General features: G+C 43.2%; 1 protein-coding gene across 1 annotated transcript in view; it reads left to right on the top strand.

The window, feature by feature from the left end:
- Positions 1-1396: 1396 nt before the first annotated feature.
- Sppl3 (signal peptide peptidase like 3) overlaps positions 1397-22215 on the top strand; it is a 105736-nt gene continuing 84917 nt past the window's right edge. Inside the window, exon 1 of the mRNA XM_057763882.1 lies at positions 1397-1863. Within this exon, the coding sequence (XP_057619865.1) occupies positions 1841-1863 (23 nt within the window). The 5' untranslated portion in view covers positions 1397-1840. The remainder of the gene's footprint in view (positions 1864-22215) is intronic.

Below are 22215 nucleotides of genomic sequence, written 5' to 3'. Positions count from 1 at the left end.
AGTTTTGCTGCTTTAAAAATCCTCTGAGAGACCCACATTGGAGCACCGGACTGAAATCCCAAGGTCCAAATCAGGAGCGGGAGAGAGAGCACGAGCAAGGAACTCAGGACCGCGAGGGGTGCACCCACACACTGAGACAATGGGGATGATCTATCGGAAACTCACCAAGGCCAGCTGGACTGGGTCTGAAAAAGCATGGGATAAAACCGGACTCGCTGAACATAGCGGACAATGAGGGCTGCTGAGAACTCAAGAACAATGGCACTGGGTTTTTGATCCTACTGCACGTACTGGCTTTGTGGGAGCCTAGGTAGTTTGGATGCTCACCTTACTAGACCTGGAAGGAGGTGGGTGGTCCTTGGACTTCCCACAGGGCAGGGAACCCTGACTGCTTTTTGGGCTGCTAAAGGACGGGGACTTGATTGGGGGAGGGGGAGAGAAATGGGAGGCGGTGGCGGGGAGGAGGCAGAAATCTTTAATAAATAAATAAATAAATAAATAATAAAAATCCTCTGTCCCTTTGGCCCCTGATGACCAGTGACTTTTTACTGTTTCCATAGTTTTTTCAGAATGCCATGTGATCAGAAACATATGCTATGTAACTTTCTCAGATACCCTTCTATTTAGATGTATGGCTTTCACTTTTCTCCTTGTCTTTCTTATTCATTCATTTATTTACCTATTTATTTGCTAACGTGTGCCTCTATGTAGTCTTGGCTGGCTTTGAAGTCTGTAAGAGATCGGTCTGCATCTGCCCCCACACACCCTCCCCACCTCCCACCCCTGCCCCAACCTGACTCTGTTGGGATTAAAGGCTTGCACCACTAGACCTGGCTTTTTTTTTTTTTTTCCAGATAGGGTCTCAGATAGCACTCTACCAACTGAGCAATGCCCAACCATCCTACCTAGGTAGCCTGCACCCCTCCTTTAGTCTCTGTACCCTTATTCTATTAATAGCTTCATAACTCTGAAATAACGTTCGTGCTTTGGTGGGCTTGAACAACTCAAGCCTCTTCCCCGAGAATGTATTGCAAGGAGCTGACTCCTAGCTGTCACCCAACAAGGCTCTGCCGATCGATTCTATGAAGACAAGCAAGTAGCATCTGACTTGGCACCAGGCACCGCGTGCGATATTGACCGAAACCCACGAGGGAACGCAGCGCGCGGCCCACCCCATGACAGCTGACTGGCAATTGAGGACCCAGGCCAACGGACTGTTGATGGAAGGCTGACAGTTGAGTGGCAGCCGAACGACGCGCACCAGGGCCTAGCACGCGGCTGCCGCCAACGGTGGCCTCGAGCCCGGCGGAGCGCTCCGCGCATGGGCCGCGCGCGAGGGGCGGGGCGCGAGGGTCACGTGAGCGTGTTTTGGGCACGTGACGCGCGGCCGGGGCTCTCCCCCGCCCGTTCCCTCCTCCCTCGGCGGGTGTGCTCCGAGCGGCCTCGCCTCACCGCCTAGCGCCCCCCTCAGCCGTTGCCGCCGCCGCCGGCCATGTCCCCCGGCCGCCGCCGCCGCCGCCCGAGCGCGGCGCTCCCGCGGCCCGGCGCGCACTGAGCGCGGGCCCGAGCTGCCGTTCGCCCGCCCCGGGCCCTTGTTCTCCGCGCCGCCGCCGCCGCCGCCGCCATGTTTGGTTTGGAGCCGCAGCGGAGCCGCCGCCGCCGCCGCGGCTGACGAGGCCGAGCGCGGAGCCCGGCCCGCGCCGGGGCCCAGGGAGCGGCGCCGGTCGGAGTCCCGTCGGAGCCCGAGTGCCCGTCCGCCGTGCGAGCGAGCCGCCGGGCCCCCGGCCGCGCCCTCTGCCGCCGGCCGAGCGAGCCGCGGAACCCCGAGAGAGGCAGCACCATGGCGGAGCAGACCTATTCGTGGTGAGTGCGGGCTTGGGGGGGCCGGGCCGCAGGTGCGTGCGGGGTCGGGGTGCGGGCGGCGGGCGTCCTCGGGGCCCGGGGGAGGGGCGGGCATCCGAGCGGCACGGCGGAACCGACTGGCGCGGGTGTTGGCGGGCCGGAGGGACTGGAGAGGGTGGGCAGAGGCGGGCCCGGGTAAAGATGTACCCCACTCTGGCGAGAACAGGTGGTAAGAGGCACAACTTGCTAGTGGTGGTCGGGGGAGCGGCCGCCTCCACGGTGGGCAGAGGCCCTGCGCGGAGAGAGCCTTGCACCGCGGAGGGGAGTCTGTTCGGATGTCCACATTCTGGAAAGGAAGTCGTTGGTAGCAGTGGGGCATGGGCAGTCTTTGTAAGGGTTGGTACTCTGCTGGAGGGATTCGAAGTGTGCTCCTGTTCTAGGTCGATTACCGAGATGGAGGGTATGCAAGTTAAGTCCCTTTCTGTGGGACTTTTCAAAAAGCACGTCCAGGGACTGAAACACAGGCTTGGAGTTTACTGGGGTGACAAATGTGTCCTGATGAGGGAGTGCCAAGTTTTTTGGGGGAATGAGGGGTGAGAAGTGCAGAGGTGTGGAGTGTTTGCAGTAAGGGAGGTTGATTATACTCGGGACGAGTGGAGATGGTGTAATTGAGAGCAAGCAGTGGCTTGGGGGTGAAAAAAGAGTTGGATGGTAGGTGTGGGGCGGGAAGCCTGGCTGCGGTCTGGAGAGGCTGGAGGAGGTTTGAAGCACTTGTGGTCTGTAACAGAGCTGTAGACTTTCCCTGGAGCGGAGTTGAAGGTTCACTTCGTTTGGTCATTGGAAAAGTGAGTCCTTCCTCACTTTTCAAGTAGAGAAAGTACAAGAATTGCCTCTTTTACAGCCTGTGCGGATTAAGTGGGCACCTTCACAAAGCACAGAACAAACCGTCAAGTGTCAAAATTATAATGGTCGTCGTAGGGAGACCATGAAAGAAACGGGTTATATATGAAAACAAGGAATGGCTTTAGTAAGTCAGGAACTCACCGTAATTGAAGATCATTTAATAATGCAGACTTCAGCGATGTGTATACAACCTCAGAAAGAAGGTAGCCGAGAGACAGAGAGGGGATAACTAAAAGCAAAGCTAGGTTTTGGTTGATTACAGTTGTGTTTTTAAAGGACAGACTAATTGATAGTTTGGGGCCGCAGTGAGGGGCAGATGGTGTGGGACACACGGCTACACTTTGCTCTCCTGAGGATGGATCAGGAAGTGAAGGCGATCGGGATAGCGATGCTGCCGATGAGGGGTCCTGCACCACGAACCCTTATGGTTGCCTTCTTGTGGCTTTTTGTTTGTTTTTGTTTTTTGACTGTTTTGTGAAAAGGCCGTGGGTTTGTTGAAAAATATCATGATGGTCAGGAAATAGGGAAGCTGCAGTGCATGGTGGCACACACCTAACCCTACCTATAAACACAGAAAGTTGAAGTGTCTTCCTTTGTCGCTCATAGGCCCTACTGGTTAAGGAGAGACTACTTCGTGAAGGCTGAGCCTTTACAAGACATAGTCTCTTGACATATTCGCTTAGGTCTCAGCTCTGTTGATTTGCCTTGCCATCAGGATGCTTAGCCTCTCCTTTCTAGCATATTTTCAGGTGCAGACAGTTCACAGCATCTTGAGAGAGAGCATGGGGAAGTTAGGCTTCTACCCCATTTTGTGATTCTTCCCAACCAGGGGACAAAAAAACTAAACATAACAGTGTTTAGCATGCAGCAGCTCACTTCCCTCTTGTCTCTAAGGTGGGGAGATCGTCCCTATTTTCAGAGAAACAAACATGCTGAGGAGGCTGAGTGGAGCGTCCTGAGTGTGAGGCCTATGAGTTCTCTTGCCACTTTACACATCTCACAGAAATACCGATGTGTTGGCGGGATTCTGCACGTACATGTAAGCTGAATTTTGGGGTTTTCTGTCTTTTTGCTGTATCTTTTGTCATTCTTGGATTATACAGATACATAAAAAATGACTTTGAAAACAATTGCGTTTGACTATTTGTATTCTGCATTTGGGGAAAAATCTACTATGATCTGTGCATTTGTCTGAGAAAGAGTACAGAAAATGTACTACTTAAAATAAGCTTATAAGATGTGACATGTAAGTTACATATAAAACAAGACTGGTAAATGCTGTGATCTCACGTGTTTGTTATTTTATTCGGTTGATTTGTGCATGTTTAAATTTTTTGTAATAAAATTTAAAAATTAAACTCTGCCTATAAGGCCATATGGTTCTGCTTTCTTGTACATGCTTGTTTCCTAGAAAATTGTGTCACTCAAGGGGGCTGACTCAAGTTCCATTTGCTGTAAAGGGTTTTCTGCTCACTCCTGATGGTGGTCTTTTTATTTTTAATACTTGTGATCCTGCCTGTAATCACCCCTTCTATTTCTTGTGTAAAAACTGAGCCTGCTCACTGGACTTTCAGAGGGAGGACCATGTCACACTAACCTTTGTCCTCTGGTGCCCAATGCACCTCTGGCACATAGCTTCTGCCCAGTGGTAAATATCGTGTGATCCCTGTGACGGCAGCTCTTCAGTTTATCGCATGCTGGGTAGGGAAGGGACTACTGGAGGGCTCCTGTCTACTAGCTTTGCTGATGTCCCATCGTGTTTATAGTAGGGAGCATCATACTTTGTCTTTCTGAGACAAGCTCTCATTGTAGCATCCAGATTTGACCTGGAATACATTATTATTTCAGGTTGACCTTGAACTCACTGTCTTCCTGTCTGCTGGGTGCTGGGGTGGCAAGCCTGCAACACTACTCTCTCTTAAAGTGTGAAATAAAAGCCGTTAGCAGAAGAAGTTAAAATAGTTGATAGAGACTTCCGGATTTTCTTCACGTAACTAAGACTGACTTTGAACCCCTGATCTTACCCATTCCTCTTTAGTGAGTACAGGCACATGCGTTGCCTTTGGTTCACCAAGTGCTGGGATTAGACCCAGAGTTTTACTCATTCGTGCTAGGCAAATAGCTACCAACTGAGCTACATCCCAATTTCACAAGGATCCGCATCATGAAATAACTGCAAGGTCTTGTTTCTATCCTTTCTACTCACACTGAGGAAGTAAAAGAATGCATGCAAAAACACAAATTGAAGGTTAAAGGGAAACACTTGCCCAGTGTATACTTATGAGTAGTTGTTTCAGTGTAAGTACTGTGAGAAACCCCAACTTGGCTCTTGAAATCAATGCAATCCTTGTGTGGGATTGCACTTGAACCTGCTAATAGTTGGTTGTGCTTGGCTTCCTGTTTCTGTAGGGAGAAGGCCATCTTCCTGAAACATTCTAGTGAGTCTCATTACCAAAGAACTAGCATGGTGATTTATTTTGTATTTTTTGTGTGCTCATGTTTTGAGGATTATAAAGGAAAAAAAAATTATGGCCCAAAAGAGTGTAAGGTAGGGCTGATGAGATGGCTGAGCAGGTAAAACTGACTGCTTCATAAGTCTGTCCACCTGAGCTCGTTACTGAAGCAACATATATATGGAAGAAGAGACCTGGTTCCACAAAATTGTCCTGTGCTACATTTGAATGCTGGTACTGAGATGCACATACTCATACATGTGCACACATTCCACATACAAACAAAATGAAAAATTTAAAAGACTATCTCATCCAAGGAGCTACAAACCATAAAAGGCCTCAGAGTCAAGACTGTTTGACAGTGATATTAACAATCTAGTAACTCAGGCAGAGAGAGCTGTGAGCTGGAGGCCAGCCTGGTCTACACAGCCAGTTAGTTCTAGGACAGCCAGGGGCCACAGAGAGAGACCTGAAGAAAAGAGAACGAAAAAGAAAAGCAAACAAGCTGTAAACATAAAAGTTTAGGAGCTGCCTGGCGGTGGTGGCTCGCAACTTTAATTCCAGCACTCGGGAGGCAGAGGCAGGCGGATCTCTGTGAGTTCGAGGCCAGCCTGGTCTACAAGAGCTAGTTCCAGGACAGGCTCCAAAGCCACAGAGAAACCCTGTCTCGGAAAAAAAAAAGTTTAGGAGCTTAGGGAGATGGGAGATGGCAGAAGGAGGTTGTGAGTATGTGAGAGAGAGATGGAAGTCTTTTGCTAGGCAGTTGTGTTTAGAAGTGATATAAAGCTTTAATAAAAAAAAAAAAAAAAAAAAAAACCACTGAGTCTGTCTTCTGTGTTCCCGCTGTCATTTTGCAGTGTCTTTTGTCATTGAGTTCCTGTGTTGTACTCCTCATTGATGACAGTTTTCCTGAGTGGCCTTCTCATTATCTAAGATTATGGAGTCCTAGACTAGTGATTTTTGGCCAGAGTTGGGATAAAATTCCAGTTCCTTGGTACAGCTCTCTGTGAGAGATGACAGGTGATAAACAAAACACCTTACAGAAGGGTAAGTTTCTATGCTCTGTTGAGTTCTCGCCCTGTAGTAGGTAGGTGGTAGAATTTCCTGATCAGATGAATGAGAATGTTTCTGTCTGTCCTGTCTACAATCACAGAGATCGTAGAGCAGCATGCCATTAGGTCAGGTGGTCTGTGGCCATGGTCGTGTGCAGAGAAGGAAAAAGAAACAGATCTCCAGAGCCCCTGGAGGTCAGTTCTGATTTCGGTTATTGTATGTGTTCTGACCATCACTTTTTAGCAGCTGTACCTTTTTCAGAACATAGTGTAAAACATGAGGGCTGTAGACTGAGTTATTCAAACGTTTTTTGCAAGAAACTGGAGACATTTTTCTGTGTTCATTTCCTTTACAGATGGCGGATGGCCACTGTAGTGTGAGATGTCATGCAGCTCTCTGATAGTAACGTCAGTAACATCGACAAATTGCTGTTTCTTTTTTATTTTTTTAAACTCTTTTTTTTAAAGATTTATTATGTACACAGTGTTCAGCCTCCATGTATGTCTGTAGGCCAGAAGAGGGCACCAGATCTCATTACAGATGGCTGTGAGCCACCATGTGGGGTTGCTGGGAATTGAACTCAGGACCTCCTGAAGAGCAGCCAGTGAGTGCTCTTAACCTCTGAGCCATCTCTTCAGCCCCATCACTAAGTTTCTTTGTTCTTACCTGTTTCTTCAAACCATTTCATACAACATTTAAAAAAAAAAAAGAAACATGTTTTGTTTTGTAGACCAGCTAGTCTGGAACTCACTGGTTCACCTGCCTCTGTGTCTAGAGTTTGGAATTAGAACCTTGCACCACTGCTCCTGAGGTGGAAGAATATTTTAAAAGTAACTGACAAAGTGTTGCCTTAGTTGGGTATTGACATCTGAACATTTAAATAATTTATTTTCCTGACAATAAGCTATGAGTACAGTTTTTTAGAGTACTATAATTTTTTAAATGCTTTTTAGTTTTTTGTTTGTTTCATTTTGTTTTGATTTTTTGAAACAGGGTTTTCTGTGTAGCCCCCTAGCTGTCTTTGCCTTGAGTGCTGGGGGTTTAAAGGCGTGTGCTGCCACCAGCTTTGTTGTTAAAGGTTAGTGGTTCTTTCTTGGAAGTTAAGATATTGGTTTTAGTGCCGGGTGGTGGTGGCGCACGCCTTTAATCCCAGCACTTGGGAGGCAGAGGCAGACGGATCTCTGTGAGTTCAAGACCAGCCTGGTCTACAAGAGCTAGTTCCAGGACAGGCTCCAAAACCACAGAGAAACCCTGTCTCGAAAAAAAAAAAAAAAGATATTGGTTTTATGTGATTCTATAAACTGAGATGTATCTGTAACTTGGAGTTTCTATATCACATTTTTCTAAATTTAAGGAGTTAGAAGCAGAATGCCTTAACATTTTAATCTTTTAGGTGTCTCAAGGGACTCCCAGGTAAACAAATTCAGTTTTATAGGAAAAAATTCTGTAGTTAGTTCCTAGGACCTTTGGTAATTGCTGTCATTAGGTCTGTGTCTTAAAGAAGATAATCTTGCTTACTGATGGAGCCCCTGTTATAGCTTAAGAAAACCAAAAACGGTTAGACTAGTTATTGCATTGCCTGCTAGAAACCTTCAGAAAAGTTTTGATTTTGTTTTCCTTGTTTGTAGGATTTATTCTAACTTGTAGAAAAAATTATAAAGCCTTTTGGGAATTGAGTATTGATGGCTACCCGCCCCCCATCCAGACATACCCCTAGTTGTTTTCACTGTGAGTCCCCTGCATGAAGTGACCACTCAGAAGCTGGCCGCCTTTCTGCTTTTCAGCTTGAAACCCTAGGACAGAATTCTGCTCTTGGAAATCTATATAGTTTGAGGGTGACTTTTACCTCTCATACCTGTGACTTAGCTGTATCTCAGGTGCAGTGTGTTGCCTCAGGCACTAACCACTGAGAACCACCACCACAGTGCTTGTGTGGGTCCTCTGCAGGGCCGCAGAGGGTCTGTGAGATGCTCTCTCTTTTCTACAGCTATTTGTTAGATTCTGGTAGGCTCCAAACAGTTCTTCAGGATAGGAATGCTTTTTGTTGTTGTTGTTGAGTCTAACCAACACTTAAACTCTTGAGATGTCCACTTTATCAGGAATGATGATATATAAAAAGAAGTAGAATGTCTAATCTACATGGGAGTAGAAAAAGATGACATCTCCTGAGTAAATTGGAAGTGTGGGGAATTATAGAAAAAGGTAGAAGGGGAGGGGAGAAGAGAAAAATATCTAGATCAATAAAAACAATAATAAAAAGCCCTAGACGGGAGAGAAAGCACTCACCATGTGACCTTTGTCCAAGCTGTAGCACAGCCTAAATGTCACATAGAAAAAGCAAATCCAGAAAAAAATAGTTTTAAAGCCCAGACAATTGATAATAATCATAAGATCATCTAAATTAGAATGTATTGTTATAAATTATGTTTTAGGATATACGTTCAAAATAGGATCTAATATTCATGATTTAAAGGGATTCAAACATTACCCTCTTGGATGAATATCCCACACTTACATTTAGCTTGTAAAGAGAAGTGTGTTATATGTATAATATTAAATTTTCATATGTGGAGCAGTTAAAGGAAAATATCTTCAAAAGTTCTTTTGTGAACTAATAATGATCAAAAGGTTGAGCGCTGGAAATGTAAAACAATTATAACCACCAAAAAAAAAAAAAAAAGAAAAGTAGAATGACTTGTAAATTGCTACTGACTTACAAGTCTGAGTAGTCAAGGCCCGACCTTTCCCAGGTTTCATTGTCCACCCCTGCAGATCGCAGCAGAAGAGAAACCATAAGGTTACATTTATTTTCATGCAATAATTATTTGGGTCCTTTTAGGGCAAGTGGGCTTTCCCTGTATTTCTCTGTAATGCACAGGGAAGTTTTCCACTCTTCTGATAGCCAGGGCAAGGCTTTACCAGTTTCTTATCTGTTTCCTTACCCACAGTCTGAAGGCACACCCGCTTCCCTCCATCTAACAGCAGACCTAAACCTCACTCTTGACCTAAATAGGACATGCCTGATAGAATTCTGTCCATTGTTTCTTCAGCCTGTCTACACAGGCGTTCTGAGTTTTGTGCCCAACTTTGTTTTGTTGTAGTCTTGTCTTAATTTTCCTCCATGCCATCTAACTTTACCTTCAAAACTTGATTAAATCTTCAGGCCTTGTTTATGTTTTTTTAAAGAAAATATTTTACTGCCATCCATAGCTCTTTTTTGATATCTAAACATCCACACATTTAAACCATTTCTCAGAAATGTTCATAAAAAAATCTTAGAAGTCTTAGAAGTAAGAATTGTAAAGAACAAATTCTCTTATCTTTGACTTGGTTAGTGCAAACATTTTTAGCAATGCTGTCTGGTACCACAAGCCCAGTTAGCCAGCAGTGAGCCAAAGGCTAGAGAGAGATAAGGTCATTAACTGAGTGAGGGCAAAAATAGAAGACACTCAGAACACTTGGGAAACTTAACTGTGAGAAACAGGAGGGAGAAGAATCGGAAGCTTGTGTGAGGTAGGGGAAAGGTACAAAGGAGTTTTAGGAGCAGGACAGTAAAAAACTGGATTCTGAGGGGGTGAAAAACAGACCATTGACCTCGCAAAGGAAGTTATTAGTGGAAGTGTGCTAGTGAGATCAGAGCAGTGGGGTGAGGCTGCAGGCGGGCTGGACAGTGAGGTGTAAAGTCCTCTTGAGAGAACCAAGAAAGGAGAGAGGAGCACCAGCGGGGCCATAAAGGGTTGGTTTTCACTCTGAGTAAGAGGGAGTTGTGTGTTTGAAGACAGGAGGAAGAAATAGATTTTGGAAAGAGAAAAGGCATTGTTTTGTTTTCCTTGTAGTTTAAGCTTAGAGTTTATTTTTCTTTAAATTATTGTAGCTATTATCTAAGAGTTGTACAGAAACTTAATGGGGAATGTTTAGTGTGTTCATCTAGCCTCTGTCACTTGGTCTTCATTATGTTGCCCCAGGTTTGGTTGTATTATCTTTAGTGATACTGTTTTCAATTGCTTGAATATAAAATTCAACCTCTTTACATCTGACTTTCGAATAAATATGATCTTACAATCCCATTTCCCTTTAAAATGTTACTTGTGCTAAATTAAATAACTGTGTCTAGTTTCAGGCTGGCCCTGACTACTGCCTCCTCACTGCTCCACCACCACTCAGCTGGGTTGTTTTTGTTTGTTTTCTGTTTCTAAATGTCTTCTTTTAGAAGTCGTTTTCTTTTTTTTAAACATTTTTTTATTTTTATTTATTATGTATATAGTGTTTTGTCTGCATATATGCCTACTCGCCAGAAGAGGGCACTAGATCTCATTACAGATGGTTGTGAGCCACCATGTGGTTGCTGGGAATTGAACTCAGGACCTCAAGAAGAGCAGCAGTCAGTGCTCTTAACCTCTGAGCCATCTCTCCAGCCCCTAAAAGTTGTTTTCTAAAGCCTGGAATGGTGGTGCATGCTTTTAATTTCAGAACTCAGAGGCAAATGGGTCTGTGTGAGGCCAGCCTGCTAGATCTAGATAGTTCTTTTTCCTTTCTTTTTTAATTTTTATTTTATGTTATTTAATTTTAAATTTTATTTTATTTTCCATGCATGTATGCCTGTGTGAGTTTCAGATCCTCTGAAACTGGAGTTACAGATAGTTGTGAGCAACCATGTAGGTGCTGGAAATTAAATCTGGGTCCTCTGGAAGAGCAGCCAGTGCTCTTAACTGCTGAGCCATCTCTCCAGCCCTAGATAGTGAGTTCTAAGACAGTCAGAGCTACATAGTGAGACCTGTTCTCAAAAAAGTAAACAAATTTGTTTTCTATATTTTATTATTTTGTGGGGCATATGTGTTTCTCTCTCTCTCTCTCTCTCTCTCTCTCTCTCTCTCTCTCTCTCTCTCTGTGTGTGTGTGTATGTGTGTATGTACACAGCAGTGTACACATGTATATGTGTGGAAGTTGGTGGTAACTTTGTAGAGTGGGTTCATTCTCCACAATGTGGATTCCAAGGACTGAATCCAGGTTACTTTACCTGCTGAGCCACCTTAAAGACTCCGAAGTTTTCTCTTTTAACTTACACTTCTTTCCTGTTTAATCATTATTATCCAGAAAGGGTAAATTAAAACAGTGCTGTGATGTGGCATGTGTGTACTTAAACCTTACTAACTTAGTGGGGCCACAGTCTTACTTAAGGTCATGGTTGTGTCCTGTTGCTTTCTCGGTCTTTTATGCAGTCGCTTTAAAGTTTTCCTTCTCACTGTCCTCATTCCCCCAAAGAGAGAATGCTTTTTTCCTACACTCGCCTCTTGTAAGAATTGTGGGGATTTGTTTGTTTGTTTCTCAACAGGGTCTCACGCTGTGGCTCAGGCTAGCCTAGATCTTGCCCATTAGCCCAGGCTGGCCCCAGACTCTGGGTATTCTTATTGCCTAAGCCTTTCACATGTGGGATTACAAGAATGAGCCACTAAACTAGTCTCTCCAGGAATGGGATCCTCCTGCCTCAGCTTTTCCTTATGCTGAGACTATAGATCTGTCTGTACCACCACACCTTATTCTTTTTTTTTCTTTTTTTAAATATTTATTTATTATGTATACAGTATGCAGCCTGCATGGTGCCAGAAAAGGGCACCAGATCTCATTACAGATGGTTGTGAGCCATCATGTGGTTGCTGGGAATTGAACTCAGGACCTCTGGAAAAGCAGCCAGTGCCCTTAACCACTGAGCCATCTCTCCAGCCCCTCTTTTATTTTTAATATATTTTTTATTGAGCTCTACATTTTTCTCTGCTCCCCTCCCTGCCTTTCCCCTCCCCCCTTCAATCCTCCCAGAAGGTCCCCATGCTCCCAGTTTACTCAGGAGATCTTGTCTTTTTCTACTTTCTACTTCCCATGTAGATTAGATCTATGTAAGTCTCTCTTAGTGTCCTCATTGTTGTCTAAGTTCTCTGGGATTGTGGTTTGTAGGCTGGCTTTCTTTATGTTTAAAAACCACTTATGGGTGAGTACATGTGATAAGTGTCTTTCTGTGTCTGGGTTACCTCACTCAAAATAATGTTTTCTAGTTCCATCCATTTTCCTGCAGAATTCAAGCTGTCGTTATTTTTTTTCTGCTGTGTAGTACTCCATTGTGTGAATGTACCACATTTTTCTTATCCATTCTTTGATCGAGAGGCATTTAGGTTGTTTCCAGGTTCTGGCTATGACAAGCAAAGCTGCTGTGCACATAGTTGAGCATATGTCCTTGTGGCATGATTGAGCATCCTTTGAATATATACCCAAAAGTGGTATTATTATGGGTCTTGAGGAAGGTTGTTTCCTAATTTTCTGAGAAATCACCACACTGACATCCAAAGGGGCTGTACCAGCTCACATTCCCACCAGCAATGCAGGAGTGTTCCCTTTTCCCACATCCTCTCCAGCATAAGTTGTCATCATTTGATCTTGGCCATTCTTACAGGTGTAAGCTCAGAGTTGTTTTGATTTGCATTTCTCTGATGACTAAGGATGTTGAACATTTCCTTAAGTGTCTTTCAGCCATTTTAGATTCCTCTGTTGAGAGTTCTCTGTTTAGGTCTGTATTCATGTGATCTTTTGGTGTTCAATTTCTTGAGTTCTTTGTATATTTTGAAGATCAGACCCCTGTCTGATGTGGGGTTAGTGAAGATCTTTTTCCCATTCTGTAGGCTGTCGTTTTGTCTTGTTGACTGTGTCCTTTGCTTTACAGAAGCTTTTCAGTTTCTGGAGGTCACGTTTATTAATTGTTTCTCTCAGTGTCTGTGCTGCTGGGGTTATATTTAGGAAGTGGTTCCCTGTGCCAATGCATTCAAGTGTACTTCCCACTTTCTATTCTATAAGATTCAGTGTGGCTGGCTTTATGTTGAGGTCTTTGATCCATTTGGACTTGAGTTTCGTGCATGGTCATAGATATGGGTCTATTTTCATTCTTCTACATGTTGATATCCAGTTATGCCAACACCATTTGTTAAATATGCTTTCTTTTTTTCCATTTGCTATTTTTTGCTTCTTTGTCAAAAATCAGGTTTTCTAAGATGTGTGGATTGATATCCGGGTCTTCTATTCGGTTCCTGTCTGTTCTTATGCCAATACCAGGCTGTTTTCAGTACTGTAGCCCTGTAGTAGAGTTTGAAGTCAGGGATTGTGATGCCTCCAGAAGTTCTTTTATTGCCTAGGATTGTTTTGGCTATCCTGGGTTTTTGCTTTTCCTAATGAAGTTGAGTACCGTTCTTTCAAGGTCTTTGAAGAATTTTGCTGGGATTTTGATGGGCACCCACCTTACTCTTATATTCTCTTTTTTGTATCAAATCTAAGGACACAAAATTAAATTCTAAGTGGGTGATAAAGAATGAGATAATAAACTTGGCTCATCTGATTCAGCTTAGGCATGTAGTTTTGGAGGTGGGAAGAAAGAGACAGGATGTCACTCTTCTTTCCCTAAAGTCTACTCTAGGGTAATCAGAAAGGTAAATTGCATGTGTCTGCAATTTTACCTGTCCATGTGACAAATACTTAGCTGTAGCTTATTTCAGAATATATGACATGTGAAAATTATGCTACAGGAGGAAATAAGACTCATTCAGGGCCGTTTATGGAAAACAACCCTGGGCCAGCAGTGCTTCTCTCTCATAGGTATTAATGCACAGCATCTGTCTTGGTTCTGACAGAGCTGTTGTGGTTGTTTATTTCAGTTATACCACAGATAACAAACTGATTTGAGAATTGAAAGATTGTTGAGGATGTATTGTTTATATATTATATCCAAATTTAATTATTAAATTTATTTATATTAAATAATTAAAATGAATCTTATTTTAAAAGTAGTGTCAAGAGATGGTTAGCAAATGAATGAATAGTAACCAATTTGTATTGAGTCAATTGTGAGCTCTGTAGAGACTCAGTCTCTTGGTTGGGTGTTTTGCTTTGTGACAGGAGACTGTGGGGTGAGTAGTTTGGTTTTGGAAGCAACCTTGAAGTCTAAACTGACCTTAAATGTGTTAGGTAGCTGGGATGACCTTGAATTCGTGATTCTTTGTGTGGTTCCTGAGTGTTGGGATTAAAGGTGGGCCGTTGCTTTTGGTATTTCATAGGACTCTCTCTGTTCTTGGTTAGTTTTGGTTTGTCTTGGTTTTGAGGCAATCTTGTATTGCAATTCACAGTGGCTGACCTGGAATTAATTCACTGTGCCTCCCAGTGTATCCTTGAACCATTGAAGTTTTCTGTCTCAACCTCCCAAGTGATGGGATTACAGGTATGAGCCTATATGCTCACCTCTTGGTTTTTATAGAATTTTTTTTGGTATTTTGTTCATTTATTTTTCCAACTTTCCAAGTTCAGTAAAGTATCTATCTTTATATTCAGATTATTTCTTAACCGTTGGCTCTTGCTTGTTGTCTGATTTGGTAGTCTTTGCCCCTACTTTGTGGTCTTACCAACATCAATCATTTTATGCCACTTGCATAATCTTCATTACCTTTTAATTGAAGAAAATAATGAACTTACATTTAGTGTAATTATTTAATACAATTGTATTTGATTTTTTTCCTCTTTTGAAAAATTTCTGTCCTACTCTTTTTCCCTTAACATGAGTTGAGTTTTTTTCTTTTCTTTTTTTTTTTTTAGAATTATATTTAATTATGTGTGTGTGTTTGAAAGTGTATGCTTATGAGTGCAGGTGCCTACAGAGGCCAGAGAAGGGAGTTGGATCCCCTGGAACTGGAGCTACAGGTGGTGGGGAATCTTTTGACCTGGGTGCTGGGAACTTAACTTAGATCTTCTGGAAGAGCAACACTTGAATTTAACTTCTGAGTGTCTCTCTAGCCTGGAGTTAGTTATTATGTCTTCATATTTGTTACATATTCTCTCTTTTATTTTCTCTCTCTTTTCATTTTTTGCTTATTTTTGGAGACAAGGTTTCTCTTTGTAGCCCTGGCTGTCCTGAAACTCACTCTGTAGACCAGGCTAGCCTTGAACTCCTACAGATCTGTCTGCCTTTGCCTTTCAGCTTTTTTTTTTTTTATTTAAATTAATGTTCTTGTTTAGGTTACTTTAGTGATTTAAGAATCACCAGTAAGCTGGGTGTGATGTCACGCGTCTTTAGTTCCAGCACTTGGGAGGCAGAGAAACCCTGTCTTGGGGAGGGTGGGAGTTATCATCAGTAACTTGGAACTAAAATAGCATTACACCAGCTTGGTCTCTATGTTGAGCAGGAAATGGGGCACAGTAGAAAGGGGTGCCCCCACTCCAGGCTGCCTGTGATTCTGAGGGAGCTCAACGCTGGCACTGGAATTAGCAGTTTTCGGATGGTGCTTTTGTATTTAAGATGGTGTGTCATTGTATAGACCTAAGCTCCTCCTGCCCTGGTTCCCTGATTTGGGGGATTACAGGTGTGTACTGAATTGAGCTCTGGTTTGCTCACTTACACGTCATGCTCATTTGTTTGTTTTTAGACAGGGCTTCTCTGTGTCACTCTGGCTGTCCTTACTCTGTAGACCAGGCTGACCTCGAACACACAGAGACCCACTTACTTGCCTCTGCCTCCTGGGTGGTGGAATTAAAAGCATTTACCATCACTGCCCAGCCATGTTCCTTTTTCTTTTTAAAGACTTTTTTAGTTTTTTAAGTTCATGTGTTTATGTGTATGTAGGAATGTATCTTGTGTGTATAGAGGCCAGATGTAGATGTCATATCCCAGGAGCTGGAGTTATACAGAGTTATGAGTTGCCCAACATGGGTGGAACCAAACCCAGGTCCTCTGTAAGATCATCATGTGCTCTTAACCACTGAGCCATCTGTCTAGCCACCTTCCCCCAATTATTTTTTCTTCTGGGTATTTCATCTTTTCCTGCTTCTTTGTATGCCTAGCCATTGTGAATTGTGTGTTTTACTGTGTGCTGATGTTTGCTGTATTCTTCCCATAGTCAAATGGCATTATGTGTCCTTAACCTGTGATGCTTGCTAAGGTTTTCATGGCATTCACAGGCATCACTGTGCATCGACTGATTAGCTCCCACTACCAAGGGCTCCTCCCTTGCAGAGATTCTTAGAGACTTTGGTGTTGTGCTCTGTGGTGGTTTCTTTATTCTAACCAGTGAACCACAAACTATTTCCAGTCCTTTGTGAGCTCTGGTGTCACGCAGAATACAGGCTTTCTGTATATGGAAAACAAGTCCTAGATTGTTTCTTTCTCCCCAAACTCAGTGTCTTCTCAATTCACTGAGACCTTCTGATTCAGTGCTCTCTCCTTTCTTTAATTCTTTTTGTTTTAGTTTTGTATTTATACTTTCTTCTTCTTTAAAAAATAAATTAGTATATAGAGACTGGAGAGATGGCTCGGTGGTTAAGAGCACTGACTACTCTTCCAGAGACCCAGATTCAATTCCCAGCATCCACATGGCTGCTCACAATTGTCTGTAACTCCATACATGCAGGTAAAACACCAGTGCACATTTTTAAAAAAAAAATCAGTATATAAAAAGATACATTTTTGGTGATAGAACAAAATGGTTTTTTAAGGTCTAGCCTGTAAGAACTGACACATTTTTTTTTAACTTAACACTATTTTATTACCTTTTTGAAGAATTTTTCCACAGATTGTAAACTTAAGTAACATATTCTAAAACAGTGTGCTGGCTTCAGTGTTTTTGCTTTGTTTCTTTGCCTTGTCACAGTTGTCATTTTAGATGACATACTGGTGGTAAAGGACCTGTTGGGTCAGTAACGCAATTTCCAGATAGTCTAGTTTTTTTCTCAACTGCATATTTGAAATTCCTTTTTTATAATTATGTGTTATTTCAATTCTCGGTTGTGTTTGAGTTGTGCTGGCTTGCACATACTTACAATGTATGTGTTTATAGTATTTGTTTCTGTATTCACAGTTGCTTCTGAGCCACAAAGCAATACTATGTAGCACCAAACGTACTTGCTTCAGTAAATGTGCAACACAGGTGCCAAGGGTTGTGCACTCTCTTTCCTGGTCACACTGTCCACTTGTAGTAACCCTCCTCTAGAGAAGATTACTGATGTCTGAGTGTGTATTTGGTTGTCATCTTAGTGTGCTTGTTGTAAGTATTTAGTGAGCAGGTTAGGCTTATTAGCTTTTGCAGTATGGAGACCAGTATCCTACAATGAACTATTTTGTCTTGTGTGGTACTTAATTTTGTTTGGTTACTTAAGCATGAAATGCTTTTGTGCAAAAATTTAGAACATTTAACATAGTGCATTGTCCCTGAGTCTATATGCTTATATATGTTGGAGTATACTGTTCTTTTATTTAGAGTTTGGCCAACAGTTTAACATTTGGAAAGTATGCCACATGCAAGAGTGCTCCTCTGGGTGTTCTAGTCACAGCTTAGCTACAGTTAGGACATCATAATTGATTTCCTTAGTTTTCTATTTTGAGACAGGGTTTTCCTTTGTAGTCCAGGCTGATCTCGGATTGAATTTTTAGCAGTCTTTGTCAGCCTCCCCCATAACCTGAATACAGTTTATTCAAGATTTTAAATAATATTTTTTCATAAAACAAAAGTTTGTGTTCATTGAACTATTAGAAAGCAACAGTGTCACTCACTGTGTTAGCCATCCTGGTGTTCAGTCTGTGGTTGTTTAATAGCCCTAGTCATCCCTGATTGTGAATTTATTAGCTACTAATCAGGAATTGTTTTCTTGCACTTATTTGCACATGTAGTTGTCAGTAAAAATCATGGCATATGACCACAGCGAATCAGTGATGTGTTTAAGGAAGCTAAGAATGGTTTGGACATACATCATCAGAGCACAATATCAGCTGCCACACAGCAGCACAGCCACCAGCAGCTGTCAGTCTCCGTTCTGCAGTGCTATTAAAGGTTACTGTAGCCATAGTTCTCCTGTTTATTTTATTTTAGTTTAGAACAAATATCAGAGGTGGTTTATTGGCCATGTGGTGTGTTTTGTAAGGCTTAAGGAGACATTCCGCTGAGTGGTTTTCAATGCCTAATTAACAGCGTTTATCTTAGAGGACTGGTTTTATAAGTTGCACTACTGCTTGTCTGTTAGAAATGCATATGCCCTAATCCTTTGATAAGTACCACTTTTTTGCATTATTAAAAATACAATCTTTAGCCAGATGTGGAGGTGCACACTTTTAATTTCAGCCTTTGGGAGGTCAGAAGCAGGTAGATTTTTTGAGTTTGAGGCCAGCCTCATCCACATAGTGAACTCAGAGAAAGCCAGGGCTACATAGAGGGACTCTCATAAAAACAAGCAAAATTTTTAAAAATGTGTTGTCACTACTTAGCCCCCGCCTTTTCTGTGGTGTTAAAACAATTTTTTCTTACTCTTTGTCAAGTTGCAGTACCAGGTAGAATTTTATTGTACTTATTGTTTATTGTCATACTCCTGAGAAAGGAACCAAAAATAAAAAAAGAAGAAAAGACTAGAATTTTTATCAGTAAGAGTTAGCTTCCTGAATAAGCTGCTGCCTACAAAGAAGAGAGAAAGGTCAGAATTAAAAAATTCTTAAATTGTGACAGTGTCACCAGTTCCAAGTTGCCAGTGTATACTGCAACAGTGCAGATGTGTCTGTGGTCTGAGCTAAGATGGGAGTTCTGGATGCTGAGGAGGTTAAAGGTAGAAAGGTTGCCTTAAAGCCACTCCTTACCCCACTTGAGACAGGGTCTCCAATATCTCAGGCTGGCCTCAAACTCATTGCATATAACCTTGAACTTGTGGTTCTCTTGCCCCAGCTGGGAGTGCTGGGAGGTGCTCCTAGGAGGGTGCACCACCATTGTCTGTTTACAAGGTGCTAGGTCTAACCCAGGACTCCATGCATGCTAAGCAAGCACGCTACCTGTTAAGCCACATTCCTAGCCAAAGGACATTTTTTTACCATTGTAATCACCTTTATAGGTGTTCTTCAAGGCCAGGTGACATAAACAAATTTTATCATTTTTTTTCTTCTGTGTAAACAGTACTCAGCTATCCTGGGTATATTTACAGTATACCCCAAATTTAAGGAAATGACAAAATTTTAATCCAGTACTCCATTCAAATCCACTAGCACCACCCACACTTTAACTGTGCCTGTACCACTTACCAAGACTTCCAGATGACAAAGCAGCTTGCTACCAAAATTTAAATTTAAGGGAACAAGACATAAGTATTCTACTGTTACTATAAAAATGTTGGATGCTGGCTAAATTTTATCCTTAATTAGAATTTAAATACTCCCTCCCCCCAAACATCTCAATGGTTTTAACCCGCTGCCTCATCCACAAGGTGAACAGTTGCAGGGATAATTCTTCACTCTTTCCAAAGGGCGCTGGGGCCCCTGTGTTGACTTCTGCAGTTGCTGTATAAAGAACAACCAACGATAATCTAGTAAGAGAAGGTGCCAGGAGTGATGCAAAAATTGGCTACACTTAGTAATGCAGCCCACACATAGACACGCACACGCGCGCGCACACAAGCAGACACATACACTGCTATGTTTGCTCCATTTGAAAGCTCTCATCTTCTCATTCTCACTGGAATCTCCATTTCCATCCCCATGGCTTAGGCTACCAGCTTTTTGTTTGTTTGTTTGTTTGTTTTCTCGAGACAGGGTTTTTCTGTGTAGCCGTGGCTGGCCTGGAACCCTCAGAGATCTGCCTGTGTCTGCCTCCCAAGTGCTGGAATTAAAAGTGGGTTACTACCAGCTTTTTTTCTCCCAGCCCCAGAAGTTGACGACTTGTCAGCTTTCTACATGTCACTGTTTACCAAGCCCCCAACCACCACCACTACCCACTTTACCTAACCGCTGACTCCACACTCGAAAGCTGGCAAGATCACGTTGGGGCTAGACCTGAAAGGCAGGCAGCTCTTCCAGGGACACAAAGCTGAAGGAAGATGGATTCACTCACACCTTCCTGATCCTGGAAACCATTGCTAGGTGCTGCTTTCTCCACTGTAGATGGGAAATAAAACAACAAGAATTTAGGGTCCCTATAGTCTGGTCTTCCCATGAGGTGCACAAAATTGACCTCTGGAAACTTCCAAGGGCCAGGAGCAACCCTGGCTGTCCCCCAAACCTGCCTAGCAGGGTCGCAGGGAAGGCGCTAAACACCTTGCACCCGGTCCTCACCTTCTTAATATGGGCTACGATGTCCATTTCTTTTATTTCTCTGCTTTATTTCTGCCTGAGTAGCACATCCTGTGAAGTCCTGTTTCATCTTTTCCGGCATCTGGATGTTTTTGATAGCTACTTTCCTGTAGCACATCATTCTCTGCGGTGGACTCTAAATCCCCAGCTCCTCTCCTAGGCAGCATAGTGGGGTCTGTCATTGTTGGGAGTAGATGGTAGAAGTCTTAGGAGGACAGGAACTGGCCAACTGCAGTCATCATCTGGGGAGGTTCCAGTACAGCTCATTGGGAAGTGGATGGTGCTGCCTTCTGTTGTCCCGAACCCGCCCCTACCCTCGCACTGCTTGTCCCTATTCGCAGAACGTAACCCCCAGAATTCTCCCATTGGTCCGTGGACGCAGTGGTGGTTGCTGACTGGATCTTTTCTGCTGCTTTGTGGTGAGGCACGTCCGGTAGCTTTTCCCAGCTGTGCGTAAAGTCACGTCAAATCCCAATTGGCTGTCATGTGTATTCAAGTATACTCTCCGACGGAGGCCTCCGGAGGTGGGTGGCTTCTCCCTTCTTCCAAAGGTACCTGAAATAGGGCCGACTGGGAATAGCTACCAAGGTATGCTGCAGGCACATTGGCACAGTCCTTGGGAGCTTCTACTGTCTCATTCTTAATTTTTAGCAATGCTTACATTCTTTTGTTTGTTTTTATTCATTTTACATTCCAACTACAGTCTCGCTCCCACCCCAATGCTTACATTCTTAGCAAGGGATAAGGGATCCCACTTATAACTGCTCCTACACTAAAGCGGCCCAGTGTGAGGGGACTGGGGATAAGAAGGGAGGGAGATTTGTTTTTAAAGTCAGGGATTATTATCCCCAAAGGGATCTCCACCAGGCAATGCGGATTTAGTTTAAGAAGTTGGTGCTCTGGATGGATTGGGGCTTATTGAGCCCCAAGGAGTGTAAAGGACGGCGCTGTTTGCCCGGGGAAGGAAGTAGCTACTGTGTGAGAGAATCCCTTAATTTAGCATTATATTTGGGGGGAAATACCCCAGTGGACAAGAAGGTGTTCCTCTGAGATATCTCCTCTAATTTAGGGAAACTGATGATTTAAGTGATTGCAGAGCAATGAAGATTGAGGACGAGCCCAGGGAGAGATCTGGGTGTAAACAGCACGTCTCACGCTAGCTGCTTGTCCAAGTCTGCTCAAGTGTGGAAACGAAAGCGGGGAGCCTAGTAATTGTCTCCCAAAGCACAGCAGGCTTTGAACAGCTAACCTTAAATGCCTATATATGTAGTTTTGATACATAAATTGTATGTCAATAATGTGATTAGAAGTTTCCTGTTTACATTTTTACATTTTTCTCTACTTGGTTTGATTAACAGTTTGAACAGAGACACATAATATAAAAGTGAAAGATAGTAGTAACAATGAGTATTTCTCCCAGGAGCACTGTGTGTGTGTGTGTGTGTGTGTGTGTGTGTGTGTGTAAAGAGTTCCTTTTATCCTGCATTTTTCTAATGCTGGGCTTAGGAGTTTGAGGAGTTCATAGTTCTATAAGGTGTGTATCCTGAGGAAGAAGTGGCACCAGGTAAGGCCTAAGATTAAGCACTATGACACTAATGATGATACCAAAATCTGAACCTCTGATGCTCGCGCGCGCGCGCGCACACACACAGCCTCTGATTAAAGGCTTGGCCAGCCTTGTTTCATTTATTTGAATTAAAAAACAGTATTTCAGGAGACTGAAGGAAGGTCACTGAGTGGTTGTAACTGTCAGATTCAGCGCTGGCACTGGCAGTCCCTCTGCAGTTGCTCAGAAGCAGCTCTTCCTGGGGTCACTTTCTCCTTTCCTTTTTGCAAAGCTGTCTT

Source organism: Chionomys nivalis, chromosome 3 (assembly GCF_950005125.1).
Source record: "Chionomys nivalis chromosome 3, mChiNiv1.1, whole genome shotgun sequence".
Classification (NCBI taxonomy): Eukaryota; Metazoa; Chordata; class Mammalia; order Rodentia; family Cricetidae; genus Chionomys; species Chionomys nivalis.
The sequence above is the reverse complement of the archived record's forward strand: the minus strand, read 5'-3'. Positions and strand labels throughout refer to the sequence as shown.